The sequence below is a fragment of the Oncorhynchus mykiss genome, chromosome 30 (genome assembly GCF_057628025.1).
Source record: "Oncorhynchus mykiss isolate SJ-2025 chromosome 30, ASM5762802v1, whole genome shotgun sequence".
In the NCBI taxonomy this organism is placed as follows: domain Eukaryota; kingdom Metazoa; phylum Chordata; class Actinopteri; order Salmoniformes; family Salmonidae; genus Oncorhynchus; species Oncorhynchus mykiss.
This window is the reverse complement of record NC_143051.1, coordinates 40,115,572-40,142,319: the sequence shown is the minus strand read 5'-3', so window position 1 is coordinate 40,142,319 and position 26,748 is coordinate 40,115,572. Positions and strand designations below refer to the sequence as shown.

The window sequence follows — 26,748 nt, the reverse complement described above, 5'->3', positions numbered from 1 at the left end:
CAGTTGTTTGACTCCATTCCATTAATACCATTCCATCCATTACAATGAGCCCATCCTCCCATAGCTCCTCCCACCAGCCACCTCTGCTTTTGTGCTAGGTTTAGGACATCATATTGTAGCTTATAGAGATCCCAACTAATGAATAAAACAGTCTTAAAACTATGTACTTTGGTTGAGATACAAAACCTCTAACACAATACAATAATTTGACTAGGTTAAATCAGTTTTTTGGACCTAACAATGCTTACAACATTTTCCATGTGGTTTCTGCCTTTACAGACTCAATGCAAATATGGTGACATTATTCATTTTGTGTATGGTTTCCTAGAAACAAGGGGTGGCTCAACTAACCTTTTTCACCTCTAACCTATTGGTTTACAGAGCTGGTGAGTCATGGTTTTTAGCTGATTCGCTGCTGAGGAAATTGTATGCAATGCTATTGAATAACAGTATTTATGTTCAGGGTGGTGAATAAAAACATTGCTTTAGTCATACCCTACAGGAACTTTAAACCCAACACACTCAAGACATTGTTTGACATCTTCTGCTTCACAGAGTCGTGGCTGAACGACGACAATAACAACATACAGCTGGCTGAGTATACGATGTACCGGCAGGATAGAACAGCGGCATCTGGTAAGACGAGGGGTGGCGGTCTATGCATTTTTGTAAACAACAGATGGTGCACAATATCTAAGGAAGTCTCGAGCCATTGCTCACCTGAGGTAGAGTTTCTCATGATAAGCTGCAGACCACATTATCTACTGAGACAGTTCTCATTTATATTCTTTGTAGCTGTTTACATACCACCACAGTCAGAGGCTGGCACCAAGATAACATTTAATGAGCTGTATTCTGCCATAAGCAAACAAGAAAATGTTCACCCAGAGGCAACGCTCCTAGTAGCCAGGGACTTTAATGCAGGCGAACTTAAATCAGTTTTACCTAATTTCTATCAACATATTAAACGTGCAACCAGAGGGAAAAGAACTCTGGACCACCTATACCCCACACACAGAGATGCATACAAAGCTCTCCCTCGCCCTCCACAAATTAGCACAAATTAAAGCAGGAAGCACGGTGGCTAGGAAAAACTCCCTAGAAAGGCCAAAACCTAGGAAGAAACCTAGAGAGGAACCAGGCTATGAGGGGTGGCCAGTCCTCTTCTGGCTGTATCGGGTGGAGATTATAACAGAACATGGCCAAGATGTTCAAATGTTCATAAATGACCAGCATGGTCAAATAATAATAATCACAGGCAGAACAGTTGAAACTGGAGCAGCAGCACAGCCCAGGTGGACTGGAGACAGCAAGGAGTCATCATGCCAGGTAGTCCTGAGGCATGGTCCTAGGGCTCAGGTCCTCCGAGAGAGAGAAAGAAAGAGAGAGTTAGAGAGAGCATACTTAAATTCCCACAGGACACCGGATAAGACAGGAGAAGTACTCCAGATATAACAAACTGACCCTAGCCCCTCGACACAAACTACTGCAGCATAAATACTGGAGGCTGAGACAGGAGGGGTAAGGAGACACTGTGGCCCCATCCGATGATACCCCCGGACAGGGCCAAACAGGAAGGATATAACCCCACCCACTTTGACAAAGCACAGCCCCCACACCACTAGAGGGATATCTTCAACCACCAACTTACCATCCTGAGACAAGGCCGAGTATAGCCCACAAAGATCTCCGCCACGGCACAACCCAACAAGTGTCTTCACTGACATTTTCAACCTCCCCCTACAAGAGTCTGTAATACCAACATGTTTTAAGCAGATAGTGCCTGTGCCCAAGAACACTAAGGTAACCTGCCTAAATGTCTACCTACCCGTAGCACTCACATATGTAGCCATGAAGTGCTTTGAAAGGCTTGTCATGGCTCACATCAACACCATCATCCCAGAAACCCTAGACCCACTCCATTTTGCATACCGCCTGTCATGTATTGTCATGTTGTGTCTTGTTCCTGTTCTTTCTCTTCACCCTGTCTCCCTCTGCTGGTTGTATTGGGTTGCCTTCTCTTCCCCTCCTTCCCCCAGCTGTTCCTTGTCTTCTCTAACTACCTCGTTCACCCTTTTCCCACCTGTTCCCTTTTTCCCTCTGATTGGGTCTCTATTTCTCTCTCTGTTCCTGCTTCTGTCTTTGTCAGATTCTCGTTTGAGTTTCTCATGCCAGAACCAAACTATCGTCTTGTTTGCTTCAACCTTGTCCTGTCCTGTCGGAATCTGCCTGTTCATCTGAGTCTACGTGTGATCAGGTACCTCTGTCCTCTACAACCCAGCTAATCCCCTCTGCTGCTAGAATAGGACTCTAACCCAGCTATTCTCCTCTGCTGCTAGAAGGGGAACTCTTCTGTGATATTCAGAAGGACTTTATGTTTCATTTGTCGCCCTCTCTGCGGGTTGTTTATTTTGCCATCATATCCATTTGAAGAGGATCTATGTCTTACCTGTGTTTCGACATTAAAGAACTCTGTTTTTGTTAAACCGCTTTTGGGTCCTCTATCACGTGCATGACAGAAGAATCTGACCAAGAATGGACCCAGCGACTTCGGATCCTCTCCACTCAGCCGTCGAGATCCAGGGAGCGATGCTAGGCAGACACGAGCAGGAATTGCCTGCTGCTCGACATACCGTTGAGACCCTGGCCGCCCAAGTCTCCAACCTCACAGAACAGATTCACCATCTCTGCCTCGATCCACCGGCCACTTCCAGGGCTTTCGAATCTACGGAGCCCAGAATCAATAACCCGCCGTGTTACTCTGGGGAGCCCACTGAATGTCGCTCGTTCCTCACCCAGTGTGATATTGTGTTTTCTCTCCAGCCCAACACTTACTCCAGGAGCACATCTCGTATCGCCTACGTCATATCTCTCCTTACTGGACGGGCTCGTGAGTGGGGCACGGCAATCTGGGAGGCAAGGGCTGAGTGTACTAACCAGTATCAGGACTTTAAGGAGGAGATGATACGGGTTTTTGATCGTTCTGTTTTTGGGGAGGAAGCTTCCAGGGCCCTGTCTTCCCTATGTCAAGGTAATCGATCCATAACAGACTACTCTATTGAGTTTCGCACTCTTGCTGCCTCCAGTGACTGGAACGAGCCGGCTTTGCTCGCTCGTTTTCTGGAGGGTCTCCGCGCGGAGGTAAAGGATGAGATTCTCTCCCGGGAGGTTCCTTCCAGCGTGGATTCCTTGATTGAACTCGCTATTCGCATAGAGCGACGGGTTGATCTTCGTCACCGAGCTCGTGGAAAGGAGCTTGCGTTCTCCGTTGCCCCCCTCTCCGCATCACTACCATCTTCCTCTGCCGGCTCGGGTGCTGAGCCTATGCAGCTGGGAGGTATCCGCATCTCGACTAAGGAGAGGGAACGGAGAATCACCAACCGCCTCTGTCTCTATTGCGGTTCTGCTGGTCATTTTGTCACTTCATGTCCAGTAAAAGCCAGAGCTCATCAGTAAGCGGAGGGCTACTGGTGAGCGCTACTACTCCTGTCTCTCCTTCAAGATCCTGCACTACCTTGTCGGTCCATCTACGCTGAACCGGTTCGTCAGCTTCCTGCAGTGCCTTGATAGACTCTGGGGCGGAGGGCTGTTTTATGGACGAGACCTGGGCTCGGGAACATGACATTCCTCTCAGACAGTTAAGGGAGCCCACGGCCTTGTTCGCTTTGGATGGTAGTCCTCTCCCCAGGATTCAGCGTGAGACGCTACCTTTAACCCTCACTGTCTCTGGTAATCATAGCGAAACCCTTTCTTTTTTAATTTTTCGTTCACCTTTTACACCTGTTGTTTTGGGCCATCCCTGGCTAGTTTGTCATAATCCTTCTATTAATTGGTCTAGTAATTCTATCCTCTCCTGGAACGTCTCTTGTCATGTGAAATGTTTAATGTCTGCTATCCCTCCTGTTTCCTCTGTCTCTTCTTCACAGGAGGAGCCTGGTGATTTGACAGGGGTGCCGGAGGAATATCACGATCTGCGCACGGTGTTCAGTCGGTCCAGGGCCACCTCTCTTCCTCCACACCGGTCGTATGATAGTAGTATTGATCTCCTTCCGGGAACCACTCCCCCCCGGGGTAGACTATACTCTCTGTCGGCTCCCGAACGTAAGGCTCTCGAAGATTATTTGTCTGTAGCTCTTGACGCCGGTACCATAGTCCCCTCCTCCTCTCCCGCCGGAGCGGGGGTTTTTTTTGTCAAAAAGAAGGACGGGTCTCTGCGCCCCTGCATAGATTATCGAGGGCTGAATGACATAACAGTGAAGAATCGTTATCCACTTCCTCTTATGTCTTCAGCCTTCGAGATCCTGCAGGGAGCCAGATTTTTCACTAAGTTGGACCTTCGTAACGCTTACCATCTCGTGCGCATCAGGGAAGGGGACGAGTGGAAGACGGCGTTTAACACTCCGTTAGGGCACTTTGAATACCGGGTTCTTCCTTTCGGCCTCGCTAACGCTCCAGCTGTCTTTCAGGCATTAGTCAATGACGTCCTGAGAGACATGCTGAACATCTTTGTTTTCGTTTACCTTGACGATATCCTGATTTTTTCACCGTCACTCCAGATTCATGTTCAGCACGTTCGACGTGTCCTCCAGCGCCTTTTAGAGAATTGTCTTATTGTGAAGGCTGAGAAGTGCACTTTTCATGCCTCCTCCGTCACATTTCTCGGTTCTGTTATTTCCGCTGAAGGCATTAAGATGGATCCCGCTAAGGTCCAAGCTGTCATTGATTGGCCCGTCCCTAAGTCACGCGTCGAGCTGCAGCGCTTTCTCGGCTTCGCGAACTTCTATCGTTGTTTCATCCGTAATTTCGGTCAGGTGGCAGCTCCTCTCACAGCCCTTACTTCTGTCAAGACGTGCTTTAAGTGGTCCGTTTCCGCCCAGGGAGCTTTTGATCTCGTCAAGAATCGTTTTACATCCGCACCTATCCTTGTTACACCTGACGTCTCTAGACAGTTCGTTGTCGAGGTTGACGCGTCAGAGGTGGGCGTGGGAGCCATTCTTTCTCAGCGCTCCCTCTCTGACGACAAGGTCCACCCTTGCGCGTATTTTTCTCATCGCCTGTCGCCGTCGGAACGTAACTATGATGTGGGAAACCGCGAACTGCTCGCCATCCGCTTAGCCCTAGGCGAATGGCGACAGTGGTTGGAGGGGGCGACCGTTCCTTTTGTCGTTTGGACTGACCATAGGAACCTTGAGTACATCCGTTCTGCCAAACGACTTAATGCGCGTCAGGCTCGTTGGGCGCTGTTTTTCGCTCGTTTCGAGTTCGTGATTTCTTATCGTCCGGGCTCTAAGAACACCAAGCCTGATGCTTTATCTCGTCTCTTCAGTTCTTCAGTAGCCTCCACTGACCCCGAGGGGATTCTCCCTGAGGGGCGTGTTGTCGGGTTGACTGTCTGGGGAATTGAGAGGCAGGTAAAGCAAGCACTCACTCACACTCCGTCGCCGCGCGCTTGTCCTAGGAACCTTCTTTTCGTTCCCGTTCCTACTCGTCTGGCCGTTCTTCAGTGGGCTCACTCTGCCAAGTTAGTCGGCCACCCTGGCGTTCGGGGTACGCTTGCTTCCATTCGCCAGCGTTTTTGGTGGCCCACCCGGGAGCATGACACGCGTCGTTTCGTGGCTGCTTGTTCGGTCTGCGCGCAGACTATGTCCGGTAACTCCCCTCCTGCCGGCCGTCTCAGGCCGCTTCCCATTCCCTCTCGACCGTGGTCTCACATCGCCTTAGATTTTATCACCGGACTGCCATCGTCAGCGGGGAAGACTGTTATTCTTACGGTTGTCGATAGGTTCTCTAAGGCGGCTCATTTTATTCCCCTTGCTAAGCTCCCTTCTGCTAAAGAAACGGCACAAATCATCATCGAGAATGTTTTCAGAATTCATGGCCTTCCGTCAGACGTCGTTTCGGACAGGGGTCCGCAATTCACGTCTCAATTTTGGAGGGAGTTTTGCCGTTTGATTGGGGCTTCCGTCAGTCTCTCTTCCGGCTTTCACCCCCAGTCTAACGGTCAAGCAGAACGGGCCAATCAGACTATTGGTCGCATCTTACGCAGTCTTTCTTTTCGTAACCCTGCGTCTTGGTCAGAACAGCTCCCCTGGGCAGAATACGCCCACAACTCGCTTCCTTCGTCTGCGACCGGGCTATCTCCTTTTCAGAGTAGCCTCGGGTACCAGCCTCCGCTGTTCTCGTCTCAGTTCGCCGAGTCCAGCGTCCCCTCCGCTCAGGCTTTTGTCCAACGTTGCGAGCGCACCTGGAAGAGGGTCAGGTCTGCACTTTGCCGTTATAGGGCGCAGACTGTGAGAGCCGCTAATAAGCGTAGAACTAAGAGTCCTAGATATTGTCGCGGTCAGAGAGTTTGGCTCTCCACTCAGAACCTTCCCCTTAAGACAGCTTCTCGCAAGTTGACCCCGCGGTTCATTGGTCCGTTCCGTATTTCTCAGATCATTAATCCTGTCGCAGTGCGACTTCTTCTTCCGCGATATCTTCGTCGCGTCCACCCGGTCTTCCATGTCTCCTGTGTTAAGCCCGTTCTTCGCGCCCCCGCTCGTCTTCCCCCCCCCCATCCTTGTCGAGGGCGCACCTATCTACAGGGTCCGTAAGATTTTGGACATGCGTCCTCGGGCCGTGGTCATCAGTACCTAGTGGATTGGGAGGGGTACGGTCCTGAGGAAAGGAGTTGGGTTCCCTCTCGGGACGTGCTGGACCGTTCGCTGATCGATGATTTCCTCCGTTGCCGCCAGGTTTCCTCCTCGAGTGCGCCAGGAGGCGCTCGGTGAGTGGGGGGGTACTGTCATGTATTGTCATGTTGTGTCTTGTTCCTGTTCTTTCTCTTCACCCTGTCTCCCTCTGCTGGTCGTATTGGGTTGCCTTCTCTTCCCCTCCTTCCCCCAGCTGTTCCTTGTCTTCTCTAACTACCTCGTTCACCCTTTTCCCACCTGTTCCCTTTTTCCCTCTGATTGGGTCTCTATTTCTCTCTCTGTTCCTGCTTCTGTCTTTGTCAGATTCTCGTTTGAGTTTCTCATGCCAGAACCAAACTATCGTCTTGTTTGCTTCAACCTTGTCCTGTCCTGTCGGAATCTGCCTGTTCATCTGAGTCTACGTGTGATCAGGTACCTCTGTCCTCTACAACCCAGCTAATCCCCTCTGCTGCTAGAATAGGACTCTAACCCAGCTATTCTCCTCTGCTGCTAGAAGGGGAACTCTTCTGTGATATTCAGAAGGACTTTATGTTTCATTTGTCGCCCTCTCTGCGGGTTGTTTATTTTGCCATCATATCCATTTGAAGAGGATCTATGTCTTACCTGTGTTTCGACATTAAAGAACTCTGTTTTTGTTAAACCGCTTTTGGGTCCTCTATCACGTGCATGACACCGCCACAAGAGATCCACAGATGACACAGTCTCTATTGCACTCCACACTGCTCTTTCCCACCTGAACGGAAGGAACACCTATGTGAGAATGCTATTCATTGACTACAGCTCAGCGTTCAACACCATAGTGCCCTCAAAGCTCATCAATAAGCTAAGGACTCTGCGACTAAACACCTCCCTCTGAAACTGGATCCTGGATTTCCTGACTGGCCGCCACCAGGTGGTGAGGGTAGGTAACAACACATCCACCACGCTGATCCTCAACACAGGGGCACCTCAGGGGTGCGTGCTCAGCCCCCTCCTGTACTCCCTGTTCACTCATGACTGCACAGCCAGACACGATTCCAACACCATCATTAAATTAGCAGATGACACAGCAGTCGTAGGCCTGATCACCGACAACGACGAGACAACCTACAGGGAGGAGGTCAGACACCTGGCAGAGTGGTGCCAGGACAACAACCTCTCCCTCAACGTGATCAAGACCAAGGAGATGATTGTGGACTACAGGAAAAAGAGGACCGAGCACGCCCCCATTCTCATTGGGGCGGCAGGGTAGCCTAGTGGTTAGAGCGTTGGACTAGTAACCGGAAGGTTGCGAGTTCAAACCCCCGAGCTGACAAGGTACAAATCTGTCGTTCTGCCCCTGAACAGGCAGTTAACCCACTGTTCCCAGGCCGTCATTGAAAATAAGAATTTGTTCTTAACTGACTTGCCTGGTTAAATAAAGGTAAAATAAAAATAAAAATTGACGGGGCTGCAGTGGAGCAGGTTGAGAGCTTCAAGTTCCAATGGGTTCCACATCACCAACAAACTAACATGGTCCAAGCACACCATGACAGCCGTGAAGCGGGCACGACAAAACCTTTTCCCCCTGAGACTGAAAAGATTTGGCATGGGTCCTCAGTTCCTCAAAATATTCTACAGCTGCACCATCGAGAGCATCCTGACTGATTGCATCACTGCCTGCATCACTGCTCGGCTTCCGACCGCAAGGCACTACAGAGAATAACAAATACGGCCCAGTACATCACTGGGGCCAAGATTCCTGCCATCCAGGACCTCTATACCAGGCGGTGTCAGAGGAAGGACCTGAAAATTGTCAGACTCCAGCCACCCTAGACCGTTCTCTCTGCTACCACACGGCAAGCACTACCGGAGTGCCAAGTCTAGTTCCAAGATGCTTCTACTCCCAAGCCATAAGACTCCGGTGCCCCCGCACATTGATTCTGTACCGGCACCCCCTGTATATATTGTTATTTTTTTACTGCTCTTCTTGAATTATTTGTTATTCTTATCCGTATTTTTTGAAACTGCAGGTCTACTACACCTGTTGTATTCGGCTCTTGTGACTAATACAATTTGATTTGAATTATACATTTTTAAAAGTACATATGAACATTGTGCAGAACACACATTTCATTGTTTCACAGACATTAGGTTGATAAAAGGGAAAGTTATTGCAATCAACATCCTCTTTCTCAGGTTGCAAGTTCAACATGGACAGGTAAAACATTTAAAACAACACATTTCACTGCACCTATCCTGTGTATGTGACAATAAAACATTTTTCAAGAGGCAAAACAAGAATTCTTATTTATTTAAAAAAAAATTTTGATAAGACTTATCCAGTAGGCTAAATCACAATGTGCTGTCATAATAACATTCAATATTTGGGTTTGCAAGAGCTATTTTTGTAACATGAAACATTTGTTCATGTCATCATGTGTCCTTGACAGAATGCCAGTTTCATGAATGAGGCCTGTTGGCTACTACCTGCATGGAGACCATGTGAGTGTGCTTGAGTGAACTAAAGCCTGTGTGCTTACCAAAGTTGCCATGGTGCAATAGAAAACTAGGCACTTTGGCACAAAGTGCACATTTTGTTTTGTTTTAGCGGTATGATGACTGAATGTTATTCTAATGAAGACAAGGAATGCTCGACTGACTAGCGCTATAGGTAGGCCATAGAATGCGTCATTCTGTGCTGTGCACAGCAACCTCCCCCGGTTATTTTCCTTTGTCAGCATAACAGGCTATTATTCACTCACAGCTAACTTTGCACTTAAATAATTGTTTTTGGCAGACTTTATTCTTGGTACTTCACCCTATAATTGCAGCCCTGAGTGACCACCATAACCAGTTTAATATTATTGGTGGCCCCCTAGATGAGTAAATGGTTTCACCTAATTGGGGAGGATGAGCTCCTGGTAATTTGCTGAAGGGTCTGAATACTTATGTAAATGTGATATTTCAGTTGTTGTTTTTTTTTATAAATCTGCAAAAATTCAAAAAATCTGTTTTTGCTTTGTAATTATGGGGTATTGTGTGTAGATTGATGAGGGAAAAAATCAATTTAGAATAAGGCTATAAAGTAACAAAATGTGGAAAAAGTCAAGGTGTCTGAATACTTTCCGAATGCACTGTACTAGCATGTTTGCTAACTCTTCACCTAACCCTTTTTGGTAACTCTTCACCTAACCCTAACATTAACCCTTTCAGCTAACTTTTCCCCTAACCTTAACCCTTTAACCTAACTTCTAAACTTAACCCTAACCCCTAGCCTAGCTAACGTTAGCAAGCCAGTTAACATCAGCCACCTAGCCACTTTTTTTTGCAAATTCGTAACATATAGTACATTTGCAAATTCAGAACATATCATATGAAATGGGTGATTGACACACACGAATGAATACATACCATACGAAACATCTCGGAATTACGTACAGAATCATTTGAAATGCTCTGAGACCAGGTTGACTGATGAGGAATGAGAGAAATATGTCGCTGTACGGACTACAACAATAAAAGGGACTTGATCAAGGTCAATGTTGCCAATCAGGCAATGGAGGTTGACAGGAGTGTGACATTGAAGTGGAAACAGGTAATTTTGTGACTGAGATATCAAGAGGCAGTATTCCTTGTATGTAGCAGGCATTCAATATGTAAGTGTAACGGATGTGAAATGGCTAGCTAGTTAGCGGTGTTCTCGCTAAATAGCGTTTCAATCGGTGACGTCACTTGCTCTAAGACCTTGAAGTAGTAGTTCCCCTTGCTCTGCAAGGGCCGCGGCTTTTGTGGAGCGATGGGTAACGATGCTTCGTGGGTGACTGTTGTTGATGTGTGCAGAGGGTCCCTGGTTTGCGCCCGGGTATGGGCGAGGGGACGGTCTAAAGTTATACTGTGACATAAGTAGGGCCTACAAAGATGTCCAGTGTGTAAACTCATAGAAATAAGGGTCAAGTATTGTTCCCTGGGATACAATAAGATCAAAATACACATAATGTACCTTCAGATGGACACATATAATCTCACACGGGTACTGTTCGGTACCTTTTAGGGTACATGTGCGAATAATCTAGTATAGTAGTACATTTTCGTACCCAATCATTTTTTATATAAAAAAATATACAATTATCACACTCTCAACTTACGATACATTTCTGTTTCCCAGGGTCCAAACGTATTTTGTGTACCCTCAACTCTTGATGGTACTGGTCGGTACCTTAGCTTAGCAGAAAAGCAATGTAATGAAGAAAGGTACATATGTGGATTCACCATAAGGTACAACTATGAATTTTTGCAACCTAAAATAAAATAAACGGCTTTGTCACTGGGCTGGTACCCTAAAAAGGCACATTTGAACCATAATCATTCATATTTCCCAGAATGCACTCAACATGCTTGTCACTGACACAAATGACTAAATTATTGGCTGAAAGAAAATAATAATAAGATTGTGGGAGCTGTTTTGTTAGACTTCAGTGCAGCTTTTGATATCATTGATCACAATCTGTTGCTAAAAAAACATGGATATACATTCTCTGCTTTATCATGGATTGAGAGTTAGCGATCTAATAGAACAGAGAGGGTTTTCTTTCATTTAAAGAATAACTAGGCATCCTCTACTGACAGGATGAGGTCAATATCATTCCAGGATACCCCGGCCAGGTCGATTAGCAAGGCCTGCTCTCTGAAGTGTTTTAGGGAGCGTTTGACAGTGATGAGGGGTGGTCGTTTGACCGCAGACCCATTTACGGATGCAGGCAATGAGGCAATGATCGCTGAGATCTTGGTTGAAAACAGCAAAGGTGTATTTGGAGGGCAAGTTGGTTAGGATGATACCTATGAGGGTGCCCGTGTTTACGGATTTGGGGTTGTACCTGGTAGGTTCTTTGATAATTTGTGTGAGATTGAGGGCATCAAGCTTAGATTGTAGGATGGCCGGGGTGTTAAGCATGTCCCAGTTTAGGTCACCTAGCAGCACAGGCTATGTGAATTGATTGCCCCCCCATCTATGGTGTCCAGGGCACAGCTGGGGGCAGAGGGTGATCTATAGCAAGCGGCAACGGGGAGAGACTTGTTTCTGGAAAGGTGGATTTTTAATACAATACCCCATAATGCCAAAGTGGAATTATGTTTTTGAAATTTTTATAAAAAATGAAAACCTGAAATGTCTCGTGTCAATAAGTATTCAACCCCTTTGCTATGACAAGCCTAAATAAGTTTGGGAGGAAAAATTTGCTTAACAGGTCAAATAATAAGTTACATGGAATTTTGCTCAATAAGTGTGCAATAATACAAGCTTCCAATTGGCTCATTCATCCCTCCTCCTCTCCCCTGTAACTATTCCCCAGGTCGTTGCTGTAAGAATGTGTTCTCAATCAACTTACCTGGTAAAATAAGGGTAAAATAAATAAATACAAATAGTGTTTAACGTGATTTTTGAATGACTACCACCTCATCTCTGTACCCCAAACATACAGATAATTGTAAGGTCCCTCAGTCGAGCAGTGAATTTTAAACACAGATTCAGCCAAAATCCAGGGAGGTTTTCCAATGCCTCGCAAAGGGCACCCATTGGTAGATGGATAAAAAAAAGCAGACTTTGAATATCCCTTTTAGCATGTTGAAGTTATTACACTTTGGATGGTGTATCAATACACCCAGTCACTACTAAGATACAGGTGTCCTTCCTAACTTAGTTGCCGGAGAGGAAGGAAACCGCTCATGAATTTCACCATTAAGCAAATGGTGACTCAACAGCATTGAGGTTACTCCACAATATTAACCTAATTTACAGAGAGAAACGAAGAAAGTCTGTACAGAACAAAGTCTGTGCATCCTGTTTGCAACAAGGCACTGAAGTAATACTACAAAAATTGTGACTTTTACTTTACTTTTTGTCCTGAATACAAAGTGTTATGTTTGGAGCAAATCCAATACGACGCATTACTGAGTACTACTCTCCACATTTTCCAGCATGGTGGTGGCTTCATCATGCTATGAATTCACCTTTCAGCAGGGCAATAACCTAAAACACAAGGCCAAATCTACACAGGACTTGCTTAACAAGAAGACAGTGAATGTGGCCGAGTTACAGTTTTGACTTAAATCTACATCTAGCAATGATCAACAACCAATTTGAAAAGAATAATGGGCAAATGTTCCACAATCCTGGTGTGGAAAGCTCTTAGAGACAGCTGTAATCGCTGCCAAAGGTGATCTACAAAGTATTCACACATCTGAGTCAATACTAACGTAAATTCGATATTTCTGTATTTAACTTTCAATACATTTGCAAAACTTTCTGAAAACATGCTTTCATTTTGTCATTATGGGGTATTGTGTGTAGGTGGGAGAGGAAAAAAATCGATTTTATCCATTTTGAATTCAGGCTGTAACACAACAAAATGTGGAATAAATCAAGGGGTATGAATACTTTCTGAATGCACTGTATGAGTGATACAGCATGGTCACATTTAATTTGCTCTTCTAAACCTACCCTTTGGCGTGACTTCCAGTAGCAAAAGTAAATCTATTTAGTTTTTAAGTGGAGATCTCTCAACAATCATTCTCACGATAGCACATTGGTAATAGTAAGTGACAAACATAAGTAGGGCTGGGCATGGTTAAAACCAGGTTATGCAAAAAAGAAAGATGTGAAACTTAGCCCTACATAGTATGTCACCCTAGATTTTTTGATGATGCAACACCAAATTAACATCCTGAAGTATAATCTGTGCGGCTTTCAGTTGAGCAGAAATAGGAAGGAGAAAAAGGAGACACTTTTTTAAAAGCCAAGGCAGATATTATTTTTTAACAAGAATTCTGCCTGAAAGATCTAACGTTGACCAAGTTTAAAACGTAGGCTATGAGTAAAAGGAACGTCTGTGGTGGAACTTTTATGCGTAGGGTATAAGGTCGTTATAGAAGGTGATCTTAATACTGTAACACATGGGAGTCAAACTCATTCCATGGAGGACCGAGTGTCTACGGGTTTTGGTTTTTCCTTTCAAATGAGACCAAAAAGTAATAAATAAATAACCAAACAAATATTTAAAAATGTGAAAAAGACCTAGACAACAAGGTGAGGGAAGTCCCTTACTAATTAGTGACCTTAATTCATCAATCAAGTACAAGGGTGGAGCGAAAACTCACAGACACTCGGCCCTCCGTGGAATGAGTTTGACACGTTTTGGAACAGAAGCAAACGACCGGAAGGCAAGTTCGAATCAATTCTCAATCTTTGTTGTATTATGAAATGTAAATGTGATGTGATGCATTGATGTTCATCATCGCTTTTCATCCAAAAAACAAGCTAAATATAAACAAAATAAATAATCTAAAGCCTATTGAGCATGAAATAAACACACACAAAAGCAACCAAACAAGATATGATGCAAAATGACCATCTCATGAAAGAGAAAAAGAATCAGAGCTATGGTTTTAAAGCTGATCTTGTAAAAAAAAGAAGGTTAAAATCTTGGATGGGCGATCAATGGGTAGCTGTAGATCGATCAATTCTCAGTTGGTGCTGCCCAGCCTATTATTATTTTCTCATTTGCTGTCCAGCCTACTGTTAATTTCTCTTTGTGGATATAATGTGGAAAATCTAATGTTTTAAAGGTACAAATTCAACATATTTTATACAGATTTGTTTATGTTTAAATTTGGTTACCATAATAATGACATAATCCTGTTGTTTAAATTTCGCCCTCAAAACAACAGTTTGACTTTTTTCAAATGCAATATATTTTCCACGTCACAATACGTCGACAAATTACATTGAAACAATGTTGAGTCAACCAGTTTGTGCCCAGCTGGAAGGCACTCTGAGAAATTATATTGGAGGCGTGGCTTAGTTTCAGTTAGTTATTTTTGTCCACCCGTGAGTGGAAGTGTTGTATCAGTTGAAGTGGTCTATGGTAGAGGTACACTTTTACACTTTCAAAAAACAAAAGGCTTTGTCACTGTGGTGGTTCCTATAAAGGCTAAATGTACCTTTCTAAAAGCATGATTTGTACCTGTGGCCTATATGTAAGAAAGGTACTATCTGAGGTACACACTGGGGCACAATTATGTACCTATAACTAAAGGTACAAAGGATGTAACCTTACAGTGCACCACCCCAGTGACAAGCATTTGTACCTCTTTAGGAACAAATCTTAAAGAGTGTAGTACTTAAAGTCCAACAACTATGAATGATAGGCTAACTGGCTAAATATGGCAAAAGGCCTACATGTCAAGCCCAAAGAAGTGGATATATGACTCGATGGATTTGATTTTATTAGGATCTCTTTCAGTCCTCATTTGGGCTAATCCTACAAGAGGCCTTATACATTCAAATACAATTTATAATACAATCACATTTTCACATACAACACACTGTTACAAATGGAGGAAAGGTTAACAAAGCAAACATTTGCAATGTAATCCAAGATTTTGAGGAAAGACCGAACAGTACTCATTTGATTACTGGTACTAATCTGTGACGTACTCAGTACTTGCCGTTTCCTTTTCCAGTATCTACACCCTGCTCGCATCATTTCACATTCATGAGAGTGGCACGCCCCGGGACTCACTCCCCCTACCATCTGTTGGATAAAAGCAGGTTGAAGATGAGGACAGTACAGCTTGGACAAACTTGAAGGAAAGCAGAAGACTTCTATCTCCCACGCAAAACTTCACAGTAGAGCAGAACAGAGTTTTTTTTTTCTAACAAAAACAACAACAAACAAAACATGATTTTGGCTGGATTTTTCGCACATTCTTGGTTACTTGCACTACTGACTCTTGATTGTGCCAAACTTGGAGGTATTGTATAATGTTTCTATACATTTAACATTTTGAAAGGGATTACACTCAAATGTATTATTTGTCTGCTATGAAACAGATTGTCTGAATGTATCATGTTTTTTCAAGCTCCCTCTCTTTTTATCCACACATTTTCTTCACACTTTTGCTCTGTCTCTTCTATTCACAGGTACCCAGAATTTTAGCTCTCTGCAGGAGCCTGACGTCCCTTTCCCTCCTGCACGCCCAACCCTACAGAATCTTGCTGCCATATGTCACTATGGACAGAGTCGCCCCCGGTATCCACCTAGCTTCTTTCCTCGCTCTGGTGTCAGTTTTTTCCGGCGCTGTGGAAAAGCCATCAATCGTTTGGAGTCTTGGTACAGTATGTGCTGCAGTGGAGAAGTCGCCCAGCAAAACGTCCAGATCCTGTGCTGTGCTCAGCAAGCTGTGAGTTGTGTGTGTGTGTGTGTGTGTGTGTGTGTGTGTGTATTTATTTATTTTATATGAAAATATTGCATATTGGAATTATTTATTTTAAGTTATTCTGTACTTTTCTCTATGTTTCTGTCCTTGCAGTGGCAGAATGCACTCTCCGTGTTCTGTGTCGAAGAGTTTGCCGTAATGACCAGGGCATACCCGTGCTGCAGGAAGAGCGGAGAGGCCAGGTGGAGCTGCTTTAACGATGAACTCCCAAACCCCTTTTACGAGCCCACTGCAGGCTACATGGCCCCCCAGATGCCTCATGAACCAGGGTTCACCTGGAAGCCAAACACATGTTAGAGGCCACATGACTACAATATTTTGTATCACCTGAGCTTTTGTCTAAAAAACACCTCATGTTTAATCTAATGATTGATTACTATTTCTGGACCGACTTTATTTGGATGGTATATTTAAAGGTTGGGGTTAGAGATAATAAGTGTGTTGATTAGAGATAGTAAGTGTGTTGATTAAAGTTGATCTGTACACCTTTTCTTGCCACTGAAAAATACAAATATTATGCAAAACTTTTTGCAACCCTCTTATTGTCATGATAATTAATTGCACATACCTACTACCACTGCCAAGTGTCGCTGTTGTTCCAACAAACTGACTGAATTTGATGTATTTTTGGTATAGTTACCTGCGGGCTGGATTGTATGGGTACAAATTCCTGATAGTTCTTAAGGAATTTGTAGTTTACTTTCAGACATGTTATGTAGCACTATTGTTTTATTTATCCGTTATTTTACCAGGTAAATTGACTGAGAACACGTTCTCATTTGCAGCAACGACCTGGGGAATAGTTACAGGGGAGAGGAGGAGGATTAATGAGCCAATTGTAAACTGGGGATTATTAGGTGACCGTGATGGTTTGAGGGCCAGATTGGGAATTTAGCCAGGACACCGGGGTTAACACCCCTACTCTTCTCTGTTTCTATTGGATCACTTCAATATGGTGTTCTTCCACGCGGCAGGATACATTCCGAGTAAGAATTTCAGATCAGTCCAGTGTACCGAGTAGTGCTGCAGCTGACCGACCACCTTAAATATCTGCAGCTGCACTACTTCCATCTTTTCCTTTTTTCGACTCCTTCCAGGGAGGATTCGCTTTGTAAGAGGGCTATGTTAGAGTGTATAAGCGCAGAAGTATACACGCAGCTATTCAATAGCTTGGAGCAGCTAGCTAGCCTCTCCATCAGGGTCCTTTGCTGTCACCCCACTCGGTTTGGCTTGTGCCATCTCTTATGGGTTTCGTCCTTGTAACAGTGTACCAACGTGTGTGATACTCGGTTTGGTCTACCACTATTGCGGCACTGAGGGTTTGTCTTAGTTGTGTGTGACATGTCTGTCCACCGGAAGCCTCCCGGTTATAGCCTTTGGGTTCAGGGACCGCACCTACCCCGCAAGATCGGGAGGCTGTGCAACTTTCACTCGGCAGGCCAGCAGTTCTCCCCTAACATGCTGACCACACCATTCACGTTTCGTGCGTGAGCATTGCAAACAAAAGTACACGTGTTATTCAATCATTGCACCCACAATTCTCGCGCGCCTCTGCGTGGCCAGCCGCTAAAATATAAATAAGTTCTATTTGTGACGCTCAACAAGTCCTTCCCATCGGTTTTTAGGAGCAGTTGAACTCGGAAGTTTATATACACCTTAGCCAAATACATTTAAACTCAGTTTTCACAATTCCTGACATTTACTCCTAGTAAAAATTCCTTGTCTTTTTTACTTTATCTTTATTTAACTCGGCAAGCCAGTTAAGAACAAACTCTTATTTTCAATGACGGCCTAGGAACAGTGGCCTTCTGCCTTGTTCAGGGGCAGAATGGCAGATTTGTACCTTGTCAGCTCAAGGATTTGAACTTGCAACCTTTCGGTTACTTGTCCAACACTCTAACCACTAGGCTACCTGCCCCCCTATCTTAGGTCAGTTAGGATCACCACTTTATTTTAAGAATGTGAAATGTCAGAATAATAGCAGAGGGAATGATTTCTTTCAGCTTTTATTTCTTTCATCACATTCCCAGTGGGCCAGAAGTTTACATACTCAATAGGTATTTGGTAGCATTGCCTTTTAATTGTTTAATTTGTGTCAAATGTTTTGGGTAGCCTTCCACAAGCTTCCAACAACAAGTTGGATGAATGTTGGCCCATTCCTCCTGACAGAGCTGGTGTAACTGAGTCAGGTTTGTAGGCCTCCTTGCTCGCACACGCTTTTTCAGTTCTGCCCACAAATTTTCTACAGGATTGAGGTCAGGGCTTTGTGATGGCCACTTCAATACAGTCATGTTGTGGGTGTGCAGGATGAGGATAAGAGGGAGCTCTTGCCGTGGGCCTATACCCACTTGGGATTGCTGTATCACCGTGGTCCTGAACAATGCAGTGGACATGCTTTCAAGAGACGGCCTACCGTGGGGGGGGGGGGGGGGGGGACAGGTTTGGACAGGTTTTGGAAAAGCACAGGTGGACCTGTTAGCATTTCAGGAGAACACTCATTGCCCCAGCAGGATATCCATGTTGGTCTCTATGGGTCTGGATGCCCTCGCTCACTATTGGTGGCCAACGCCGCTTTACGCATTCCCATTATGTCCCCTGATCACAGCTACGCTAGTCAGGGTCATCTTGACTGGTCACCAGCTGCTCTTGATAACTCCATGCTGGTCGAGACGGTTCAGCCTTCTGTTGTCTCTCCTCTCGGGGACCAGCTGCCATTTCTATTCACCTCTTCAATCTCACGCTCTGCTCTGCCCTCCTCCAGATTACCTTGTCTGCCCTGAACGGTGCCATCCAATTGGGCAACCACACTGTGGGTAACCTGAACCAGAAGCCTGAGAGTGATGTACTCATGCAGGACTTTGAAGTGGTGGAGAGCATCTTTTTCCCCAAGTGTGTGTGTTGTTTATAGAGAGGAAGGTATAGAGGGAGTAGGAACGAGTATGGCTTTCTGTTAAGTTATGTCCATATTGCAAGTTTAGGTAATAAGGTTTATAAAGAATATCTTGGTATTTCGAAATACTGATGGTATGACTTTCAATATTGTAAAAAAGTGCTATGCCACTGCTTATAACTTAAAGTTAAGTATAACTATAAGAAATCTAAGATGTGTCAAATGAATTATATCAAGCTCAGGGTCCCAGCTATGCATTTGGTTTGCTAACTTTCTAGCTAGGTGACTAGATGTCAAGATCAAGCTTCTTGGTTACAGCAGAGACAATCATCCCCTCCTAGATCATGATCCCTGTTGCCTAAATTGTTTTTTGCGCCCCCCCCCCCCCCCTCAAAAACATTTGTATTTTATTTTAGTATTTTTTATAAATAGTCCCCCTTGTGTGCACATTCGGTATTAGTGTATACACCGATATGGTACAGAAACGATGTGATGGTATGAAAATCTGGATACCGCCCAACATCATGTGACATTACGGAATAGATTAATTAATGTTGTTGATTAATTAGCGACTGTTGTAAAATCGATATTCTTTGAGTTCATTTGGGAAATAGAAACTCAAAGCTAAAACTTTCACATGGTGCCCCAGGTTAATGGCATAATAATTTCCTGATTCATTTAATCACGTAATTATAAACCGTTAATCATTCGACGAGCAGCAGTCGTCACATTAAATCAATTCAACATCACGACACCCTTATTAATCACACTCCTCTATTTGTCCTTAGTGAGGGCAGTAACCTGACCCAAGCCCACCACTACAGTGACTTCAGGTTCAAGACCTATGCCTCCATTGCCTTCCGCTACTTCAGGGAGATGTTTGGTATCCGACCAGTACCTGGTACTACACTCTCACAACCCACCTTGCTGTCCTGCTTCTGTTACTGGAATCTAAATGAGAGAGCAAAGGAGGGGAGATAATCCTGAAAGTAGGGCAGTTAAACAACCGATTATGTAGGAGATCAACAGGGATATCATAGATGGTAAAGTCAATACAGGAAGTGCAATAGTCTATTTAACTAACAAGTAATGAATCAGTTTCAATAACACATTAGATCTGGTAAAAGATAAAACAAACAAAGAAACATAAAAGGCCAATCTAAAATGTGCAGTTTTGTCACACAACACAATGCCACAGATGTCTCAAGTGGTGAGGGAGCATTCAACTACCATAAGCCGCCTCCAACTTTGTTTTAGAGAATTTAGCAGTACGTCCAACCGGCCTCACAACCGCAGACCACATGTAACCACACTAGCCCAGGACCTCCACATCTGGCTTAGACCAGCCACCCGGACAGCTGATGAAACCGAGGAGTATTTCTGTCTGTAATAAAGTCCTTTTGTGGGGAAAAACTATGACTGGGCCTGGCTCCCCAGTGGGTGGGCCCATGCCCAGTCATGTGAAATTCATAGATTAGGGCCTAATGAATTTATTTCAATTGTCTGCTTTCCTTATATGAACTGTAACTCAGTAAAATTGTTGAATGTTGCATTTATATTTTGGTTCAGTAGGATTTGAGGTTGATTTCCAAAAAGACGAGGGCTGTAGCTTTCAAATGAGATGTCGCTTTCTATTTTCTGACAGAAATAGGGGGGAACCCACCCCCAACTCGCCAGACAGTGTACAGCATGGCTATCAAACTCATTCCATGGTGGGCAGAGCGTCTGCAAGTTTTTGTTTTTTTCTTTCAATTAAGACCTAGGTAACCAGGTGAGGGGAGTTCCTTACTAATTAGTGACCTTAATTCATCAATCAAGTACAAGGGTGGAGAGAACCCACAGACACTTGGCCCTCCGTAGAATGAGTTTGACACATACTGTACAGGGTCCAAAACAACCACTCAGAGTTTAACAGGATAACTTCTATAGGAAAACAGCCCTAATGTTGTTAACCAATATTGTCTTCATCCAGTCACATATGATTATTTTCAAAGCTATATCTCACAATATTTGACATACAGCAGGTTTTTAAAGGACCAGACTTGTCGCTTCATGTTTTCATTTTGGCTATGGAAAAAAATATTGCGATACTGGTTTGTGGGATGAAAATGTTGCTGAGATGTGTCATATGTTTGTAATTATTATGTTAACATTTTTCTATCATGTATCATATTGCATCTCAACATTGTAGCGTGGAACTGACTTCAACTTGGTCAGAAACTGTTATATATGCTATATCAAGCTACTGCATTTTTATCAACTTCACTGAGATACTCCATCTACACTTGACTGTTTATCCAGGGGCCATGTGTATCAAGCGTCTCAGAGTAGGAGTGCAGATCTAGAATCAGGTCCCCCCCCCGTATTTCTTGTAATCTAAAAGGCTAAACTAATCCTAAATTGGTACTCGCCGTTTGTCTCCTGACTCCGTTATCCCTTCGTCCCGTGTCGTTGCTGCAGAGCTTTTTGAGATCATGCACTACAGCAAACTGTTGGGGATCCACATCCTGGAGCAGGCGGCCCGGGAGCAGGCTGGAGAAGGGGCAGTGGGGGCGGCCGACCAGAGGCCCCCACCATCACAGGGCCAGAAGTCCCTGTACTGCACCGCCATGGAGGCCATCCGAGGAGAAGCGCACAGCAAGGAGGCATTGGACACTGAGAACAAGTTTGTATTATGCATTTTCTTTTGTTTTAGGAGTTTAACCCTTGGCCTATAACGGTCGATCTCAATCCACCGGTATCGCCCTTTCACATTGGTCTTCTCACGAAAATGTCTGTAGCGTCCAAAAGGTTTGGGCTACACACTAATATGACCCCTCTGTGGAAAGTTGAGACTATGACAAATACAATGGTGTTCTCCATTTTGAATGGAAGTATTTATGAAAGTGTGCACTCCCTGACATGTATTTAAAAGGAGTATGGTGGAAACTCCTTCCAGCCATGCTTAAACCAATACAATGCTTTTAAATGCATAATGGGGTGTGAACGAGTGCACACTTCTTGAGAAGGGTACAGAATTGGAGCGCAGGGAGGCTAACACCGCCGGCTCCGGACCCTCCCCGTTCCCCCAACCCTACAGTGGCAGCTGCCTAGGAGTCCCACACTCCCAAAGCACACAGACCGAGACTGAGGGAGACAGCGGTGATCGATGTTAGGTGGGAGGGTTTAGGAAAGGGAGGGGAAGAGATGTATGTGGATGATGAGAAATGGTGTCTGGTTTGTTATTAAGCATATTGTGGTCATTGGTTGCAGTTGAGAGCACATACCAGTGGTTGACGCCTTGTACAAAACAAATTATTAATGTTCCCCCCTATACTCAGGCATGCAGTCAGGACGCCCTGACCTACTCCCCAAGATCCCCACACACAATGATGTCACCAGTAACTCTGGTGAAACAGCCCTCCAACTCATTGTTGGGAAGCTCGGGGCTCGCTACCACGGCTCCTCCCATCAGGTTTGTGTCGATGAACGAGTGTGTCTTTCGCCAAGCTGTCCTGTTATATCGAGTAATTTCCCATTGTTTCATCAATACATCACATCTGTGTCATGTTAATACAGTTGTATAATGCTTTCATTCTCCGGTCCTCTCACAGGTCAGTGGGAAAGGAGGAGCACAATGCAGCCAGCACAGAGCAGGACACTAGCACCCCCAAGAGGTGAGGAACGGAAATGCATTCTCAGACCTTTCCACTATAAGCTCTTGGTTTCACACAGACACACACAAACAACTTCTCTCTTGTCCTCAGGTGTTGAAGCACTGACATCATTGTCATCAGTCGACGAGTGTTTCTGTGGAGATAACGTCATCTCACTTAGTGGCATAGTTCCTCAGACATGCAGCTGTTATGTAAGTATTCGATACCTCAACCTCTCAATACCTCAACCTATTAGTACCTAACAATAAAAGTATTTAACACCTTAACCCAGCGGTGTCAAACTAATTCCATGGAGGGCCTAGTGTCTGCTGGATTTCGTTTTTTCCTTTCAAGTAAGCCCTAGACAACTGGATTCTACTTAATATAATGTTTACATACCCTACATTACTCATCTCATATGTATATGTATATACTGTACTCTATATCATCTACTGCATCTTTATGTAATACATGTATCACTAGCCACTTTAAACTATTCCACTTTGTTTACATACCTTACATTACTCATCTAATATGTATTTATATACTGTACTTGATACCATCTTCTGCATCTTGACAATGTCGTTCTGTACCATCACTCATTCATATATCTTTATGTACATATTCTTTATCCTTTTACACTTGTGTGTATAAGGTAGTAGTTTTGGAATTGTTAGGTTAGACTACTCGTTGGTTATTACTGCATTGTCGGAACTAGAAGCACAAGCATTTCGCTACACTCGCATTAACATCTGCTAACCATGTGTATGTGACAAATAAAATTTGATTTGGATAGTGCTGGGCGGTATACCATATTTTACTATATACCGGTATTGATGCACGGACCGGTTAGGGTTTTCACTTTACCTTCTGTAACAGTATTTCAATGTTTGGTTTGTTAAATGTGATGCGCAACTCAGTTTTAATAGTTTACTCAGTTTGCTACTTGAGTAGTCTTTCTCCCCCTCCTCCTTCTGCATGCTGCTGACCACACCAAGCCTGCCCCATCACTCAAGGAGAGTGCGGATGCTCGACCACGGAGTCACAAGCACTTTATTGCGGTTCACTCTGCATAGTCAGATAGATGCAGAAACATGTTGGTGAGAAAGATGCTGCTTTCTACAAGTGTTCTATAACTACACTATTAGTTTGTCTTACTGTCTGCAAACTACTGTCTGATAGTTTGTCTTTTCTTAGCAAGTTCTAGCTAAAATTAATTGTTAGCCACCAATTCTAAATCACCAGTTAGGTAGCTTTCTAAAATGTACTAAGAGTCAGAGCAAACAAAGCTAGCAAATACAGTACCAGTGCTGGTGTAGGCCTAGATAAGGATGTCTGTGCAGCGGTATCTTCTAAATCGGAGAGGAATAGACAACGCATGAATATGCTAGCTTGCTACATGAGGTAAGAAAACATGTAATGTAACATCTAATTAGGGTCCCCTGAAAACACTGTCCAACACTGTCAATTCCTCCCTGGCATATTCATTTGTTGACATGTCAAACAATATATTCAAGATACTGCCCACAGTAGTGTTGGAATCATGGAAATATAATGCTTCATCTAATTCTGTAGTTGGGATATAGTGATATTCCATCTACAGAATTAGATTCATTATTCTATTTCCATTATGCCAACAGTTCACCAAATAACTAGGCCTAGATTTTTTGCCCATATCATGCAGCTCTGCATGGCACAGTGTGGAAATTATAAAAGTGTAGGAAATTGAAACATTTCTTTAAAATGCAGATTTTTTGTTTGAAGTTGGATTGAACCGTCTAAAACAATCAGAATGGAGAAAGACCCACTGAACTTATCATTTGTGTTGCCACCCTAAAGGTCATGAACTACTCAAACATATTCAGAACTTAAAGATGGCGCGGAAGAACGTGTCTGACGTTGGGACATTCTCCCAACCAATTGTGCAATTTTGGTATTGTTTTTGCATAACTTATTTTTTTACTTATTGTGTACACCATGTTGCTGCTACCGTCCCTTATGACCGAAAATAACTTCTGGACATCAGAAAAGCAATTACTCACCGTGTACTGGATGAAACTTTTTCCTTTAACGAGTCCTACGAGGAGATCCTGCTTTCATTGGAATAGGCTCAGATCCACGCCTTTTGCATGAAGAAAAGACACCAGAAAAGAGGATGCAGATCGGGGATCCTTCTGAGAATCCGGAGGAGAGAGAGAAGACTCCCAATGCCTTCCATTCTCCTTGCTAATGTGCAATCGTCGGAAAATAAAATTAATGACCAACTAAACTCAGCAAAAAAATAAATGTCCTCTCACTATCAATTGCGTTCTATTTTCAGCAAGCTTAACATGTGTAAATATGTTTCAAAGATTCAACAACTGAGACAAACTGAACAAGTTCCACAGACATGTGACTAACAGAAATGGAATAATGTGTCCCTGAAAAAAGTAAGTAACATTCAGTATCTGGTGTGGCCACCAGCTGCATTAAGTACTGCAGATGAGATGTTACCCCACTCTTCCACCAAGGCACCTGCAAGTTCCCAGACATTTCTGGGGGGGAATGGCCCTAGCCCTCAACCTCCGATCCAACAGGTTCCAGACGTGCTCAATGGGATTGAGATCTGGGCTCTTCGCTGACCATGGCAGAACACTGACATTCCTGTCTTGCAGGAGATCACACACAGAACGGCTGGTGGATTGTCATGCTGGAGGGTCAGGATGAGCCTGCAGGAAGGGTACCACATGAGGGAGGAGGATGTCTTCCCTGTAACACACAGCATTGAGATTTCCTGCAATGACAACCAGCTCAGTCCGATGATGCTGTGACACACCGCCCCATACCATGACGGACCCTCCACCTCCAAATCGATCCCGCTCCAGAGTACAGGCCTCAGTGTAACGCTCATTCCTTCGACGATAAACGCAAATCCGACCATCACCCCTGGTGAGACAAAACCGTGACTCGTCAGTGAAGAGCAATTTTTGCCAGTCCTGTCTGGTCCAGCGACGGTGAGTTTGTGCCCATAGGCGAAGTTGTTGCCGGTGATGTCTGGTGAGGACCTGCCTTACAACAGGACTACAAGCCCTAAGTCCAGCCTCTCTCAGCCTATTGCGGACAGTCTGAGCACTGATAGAGGGATTGTACATCTGCAGTCCTCCTTGCAGAAGAGCAGGGACCCTGGCCATCTTTCTTTTGGTGTTTTTCAGAGTTAGTAGAAAGTCCTCTTTAGTGTCCTACGTTTTCATAACTGTGACCTTAATTGCCTATCGTCTGTAAGCTGTTAGTGTCTTAACGACCGTTCCACAGGTGCATGTTCATTAATTGTTTATGGTTCATTGAACAAGCATGGGAAACAGTGTTTAAACTCTTTACAATTAAAATCTGTGAAGATATTTGGATTTTTACTAATTACCTTTGAAAGACAAGGACATTTGCAAGGGCATTTCTTTTATTGCCGAGTTTATTAAGATTATCCTAACCGGTATTAAGATTATCCTATCGGACATTAAAATAAAACTTTAACATCTTATGTTTCACCGAGACGTGGCTAATAAAGAAACAGACAATATAGAGCTGGCGGGATTTTCCATGCACTGGCAGAACAGAGGCGCTACCTCTGGTAAGACGAGGGGTGGGGGTGTGTGTCTTTTGGTCTTTTTGTCAATAACAGCTGGTCTAATATTAAAGAAGTCTCAAGGTATTGCTCGCCTGAGGTAGAGTACCTTATGATAAGCTGTCGACCACACTATCTACCAAGAGAGTTATCATCTGTATTATTTGTAGCCGTCTATTTACCACCACAAAGTGAAGCAGGCACTAAGACCGCTCTCAACCAACTCTATAAGGCCATAAGCAAAGAAGAAAATGCTTACCCAGAAGTGTTGCTTATAGTGGCCGGGGGCTTTAATGCAGGCAAACTTAAATCAGATTTACCACATTTTTAACCGGAATGTCACATGTGCAACCAGGGTAAAAAATTTATTCTAGACCACCTTTACTCCACACACAGAGATGCATACAACGCTCTCCCTCACCCTCAATTTGGCAAATCTGTCCATAATTCTATCCTCCTGATTCCTGCTTACAAGCAAAAACTAAAGCAGGAAGTACCAGTGACTCACTCAATACGGAAGTGGTCAGATGACGCGGATGCTACACTACAGAACTATTTTGCTAGCACAGCCTGGTATATGCTCCGGGATTCATCCAATGGAATTGAGGAATACACCACCTCAGTCACCGGCTTCATCAATAATTGCATCGAAGACGTCGTCCCCACAGTGGCTGTACGTACATATCCCAACCAGAAGCC

The 26,748-nt window shown here is 44.3% G+C and overlaps 2 protein-coding genes across 2 annotated transcripts in view; both read left to right on the top strand.

Annotated features, from left to right (window-relative positions):
• Nucleotides 1-555: 555 nt before the first annotated feature.
• ecm1a (extracellular matrix protein 1a) lies at nucleotides 556-16,450 on the top strand. Its single transcript, XM_036971662.2, has 4 exons — nucleotides 556-636; nucleotides 15,171-15,461; nucleotides 15,631-15,890; nucleotides 16,020-16,450. The coding sequence occupies exons 2-4, from the start codon at nucleotides 15,389-15,391 to the stop codon at nucleotides 16,221-16,223; spliced, it is 537 nt and encodes a 178-aa protein (XP_036827557.1). The 5' UTR covers nucleotides 556-636; nucleotides 15,171-15,388; the 3' UTR covers nucleotides 16,224-16,450.
• A 6,005-nt stretch (nucleotides 16,451-22,455) lies between these two features.
• The window catches only part of LOC110488394 (26S proteasome non-ATPase regulatory subunit 4), a 33,171-nt gene continuing 28,878 nt past the window's right edge, over nucleotides 22,456-26,748 (top strand). Inside the window, exons 1-2 of the mRNA XM_036971750.2 lie at nucleotides 22,456-22,472; nucleotides 22,563-22,663. Of these exons, the coding sequence (XP_036827645.2) occupies nucleotides 22,651-22,663 (13 nt within the window). The 5' untranslated portion in view covers nucleotides 22,456-22,472; nucleotides 22,563-22,650. The remainder of the gene's footprint in view (nucleotides 22,473-22,562; nucleotides 22,664-26,748) is intronic.

Excerpts from the sequence above, each read along its gene's own strand:
- ecm1a (XM_036971662.2), top strand. The coding sequence starts at position 15,389 with ATGATTTTGGCTGGATTTTTCGCACATTCTTGGTTACTTGCACTACTG. Across the intron at positions 15,462-15,630 it reads TGATTGTGCCAAACTTGGAG|GTACCCAGAATTTTAGCTCT; the intron begins GTATTGTATAAT and ends TTCTATTCACAG. Across the intron at positions 15,891-16,019 it reads TGTGCTGTGCTCAGCAAGCT|TGGCAGAATGCACTCTCCGT; the intron begins GTGAGTTGTGTG and ends CTGTCCTTGCAG.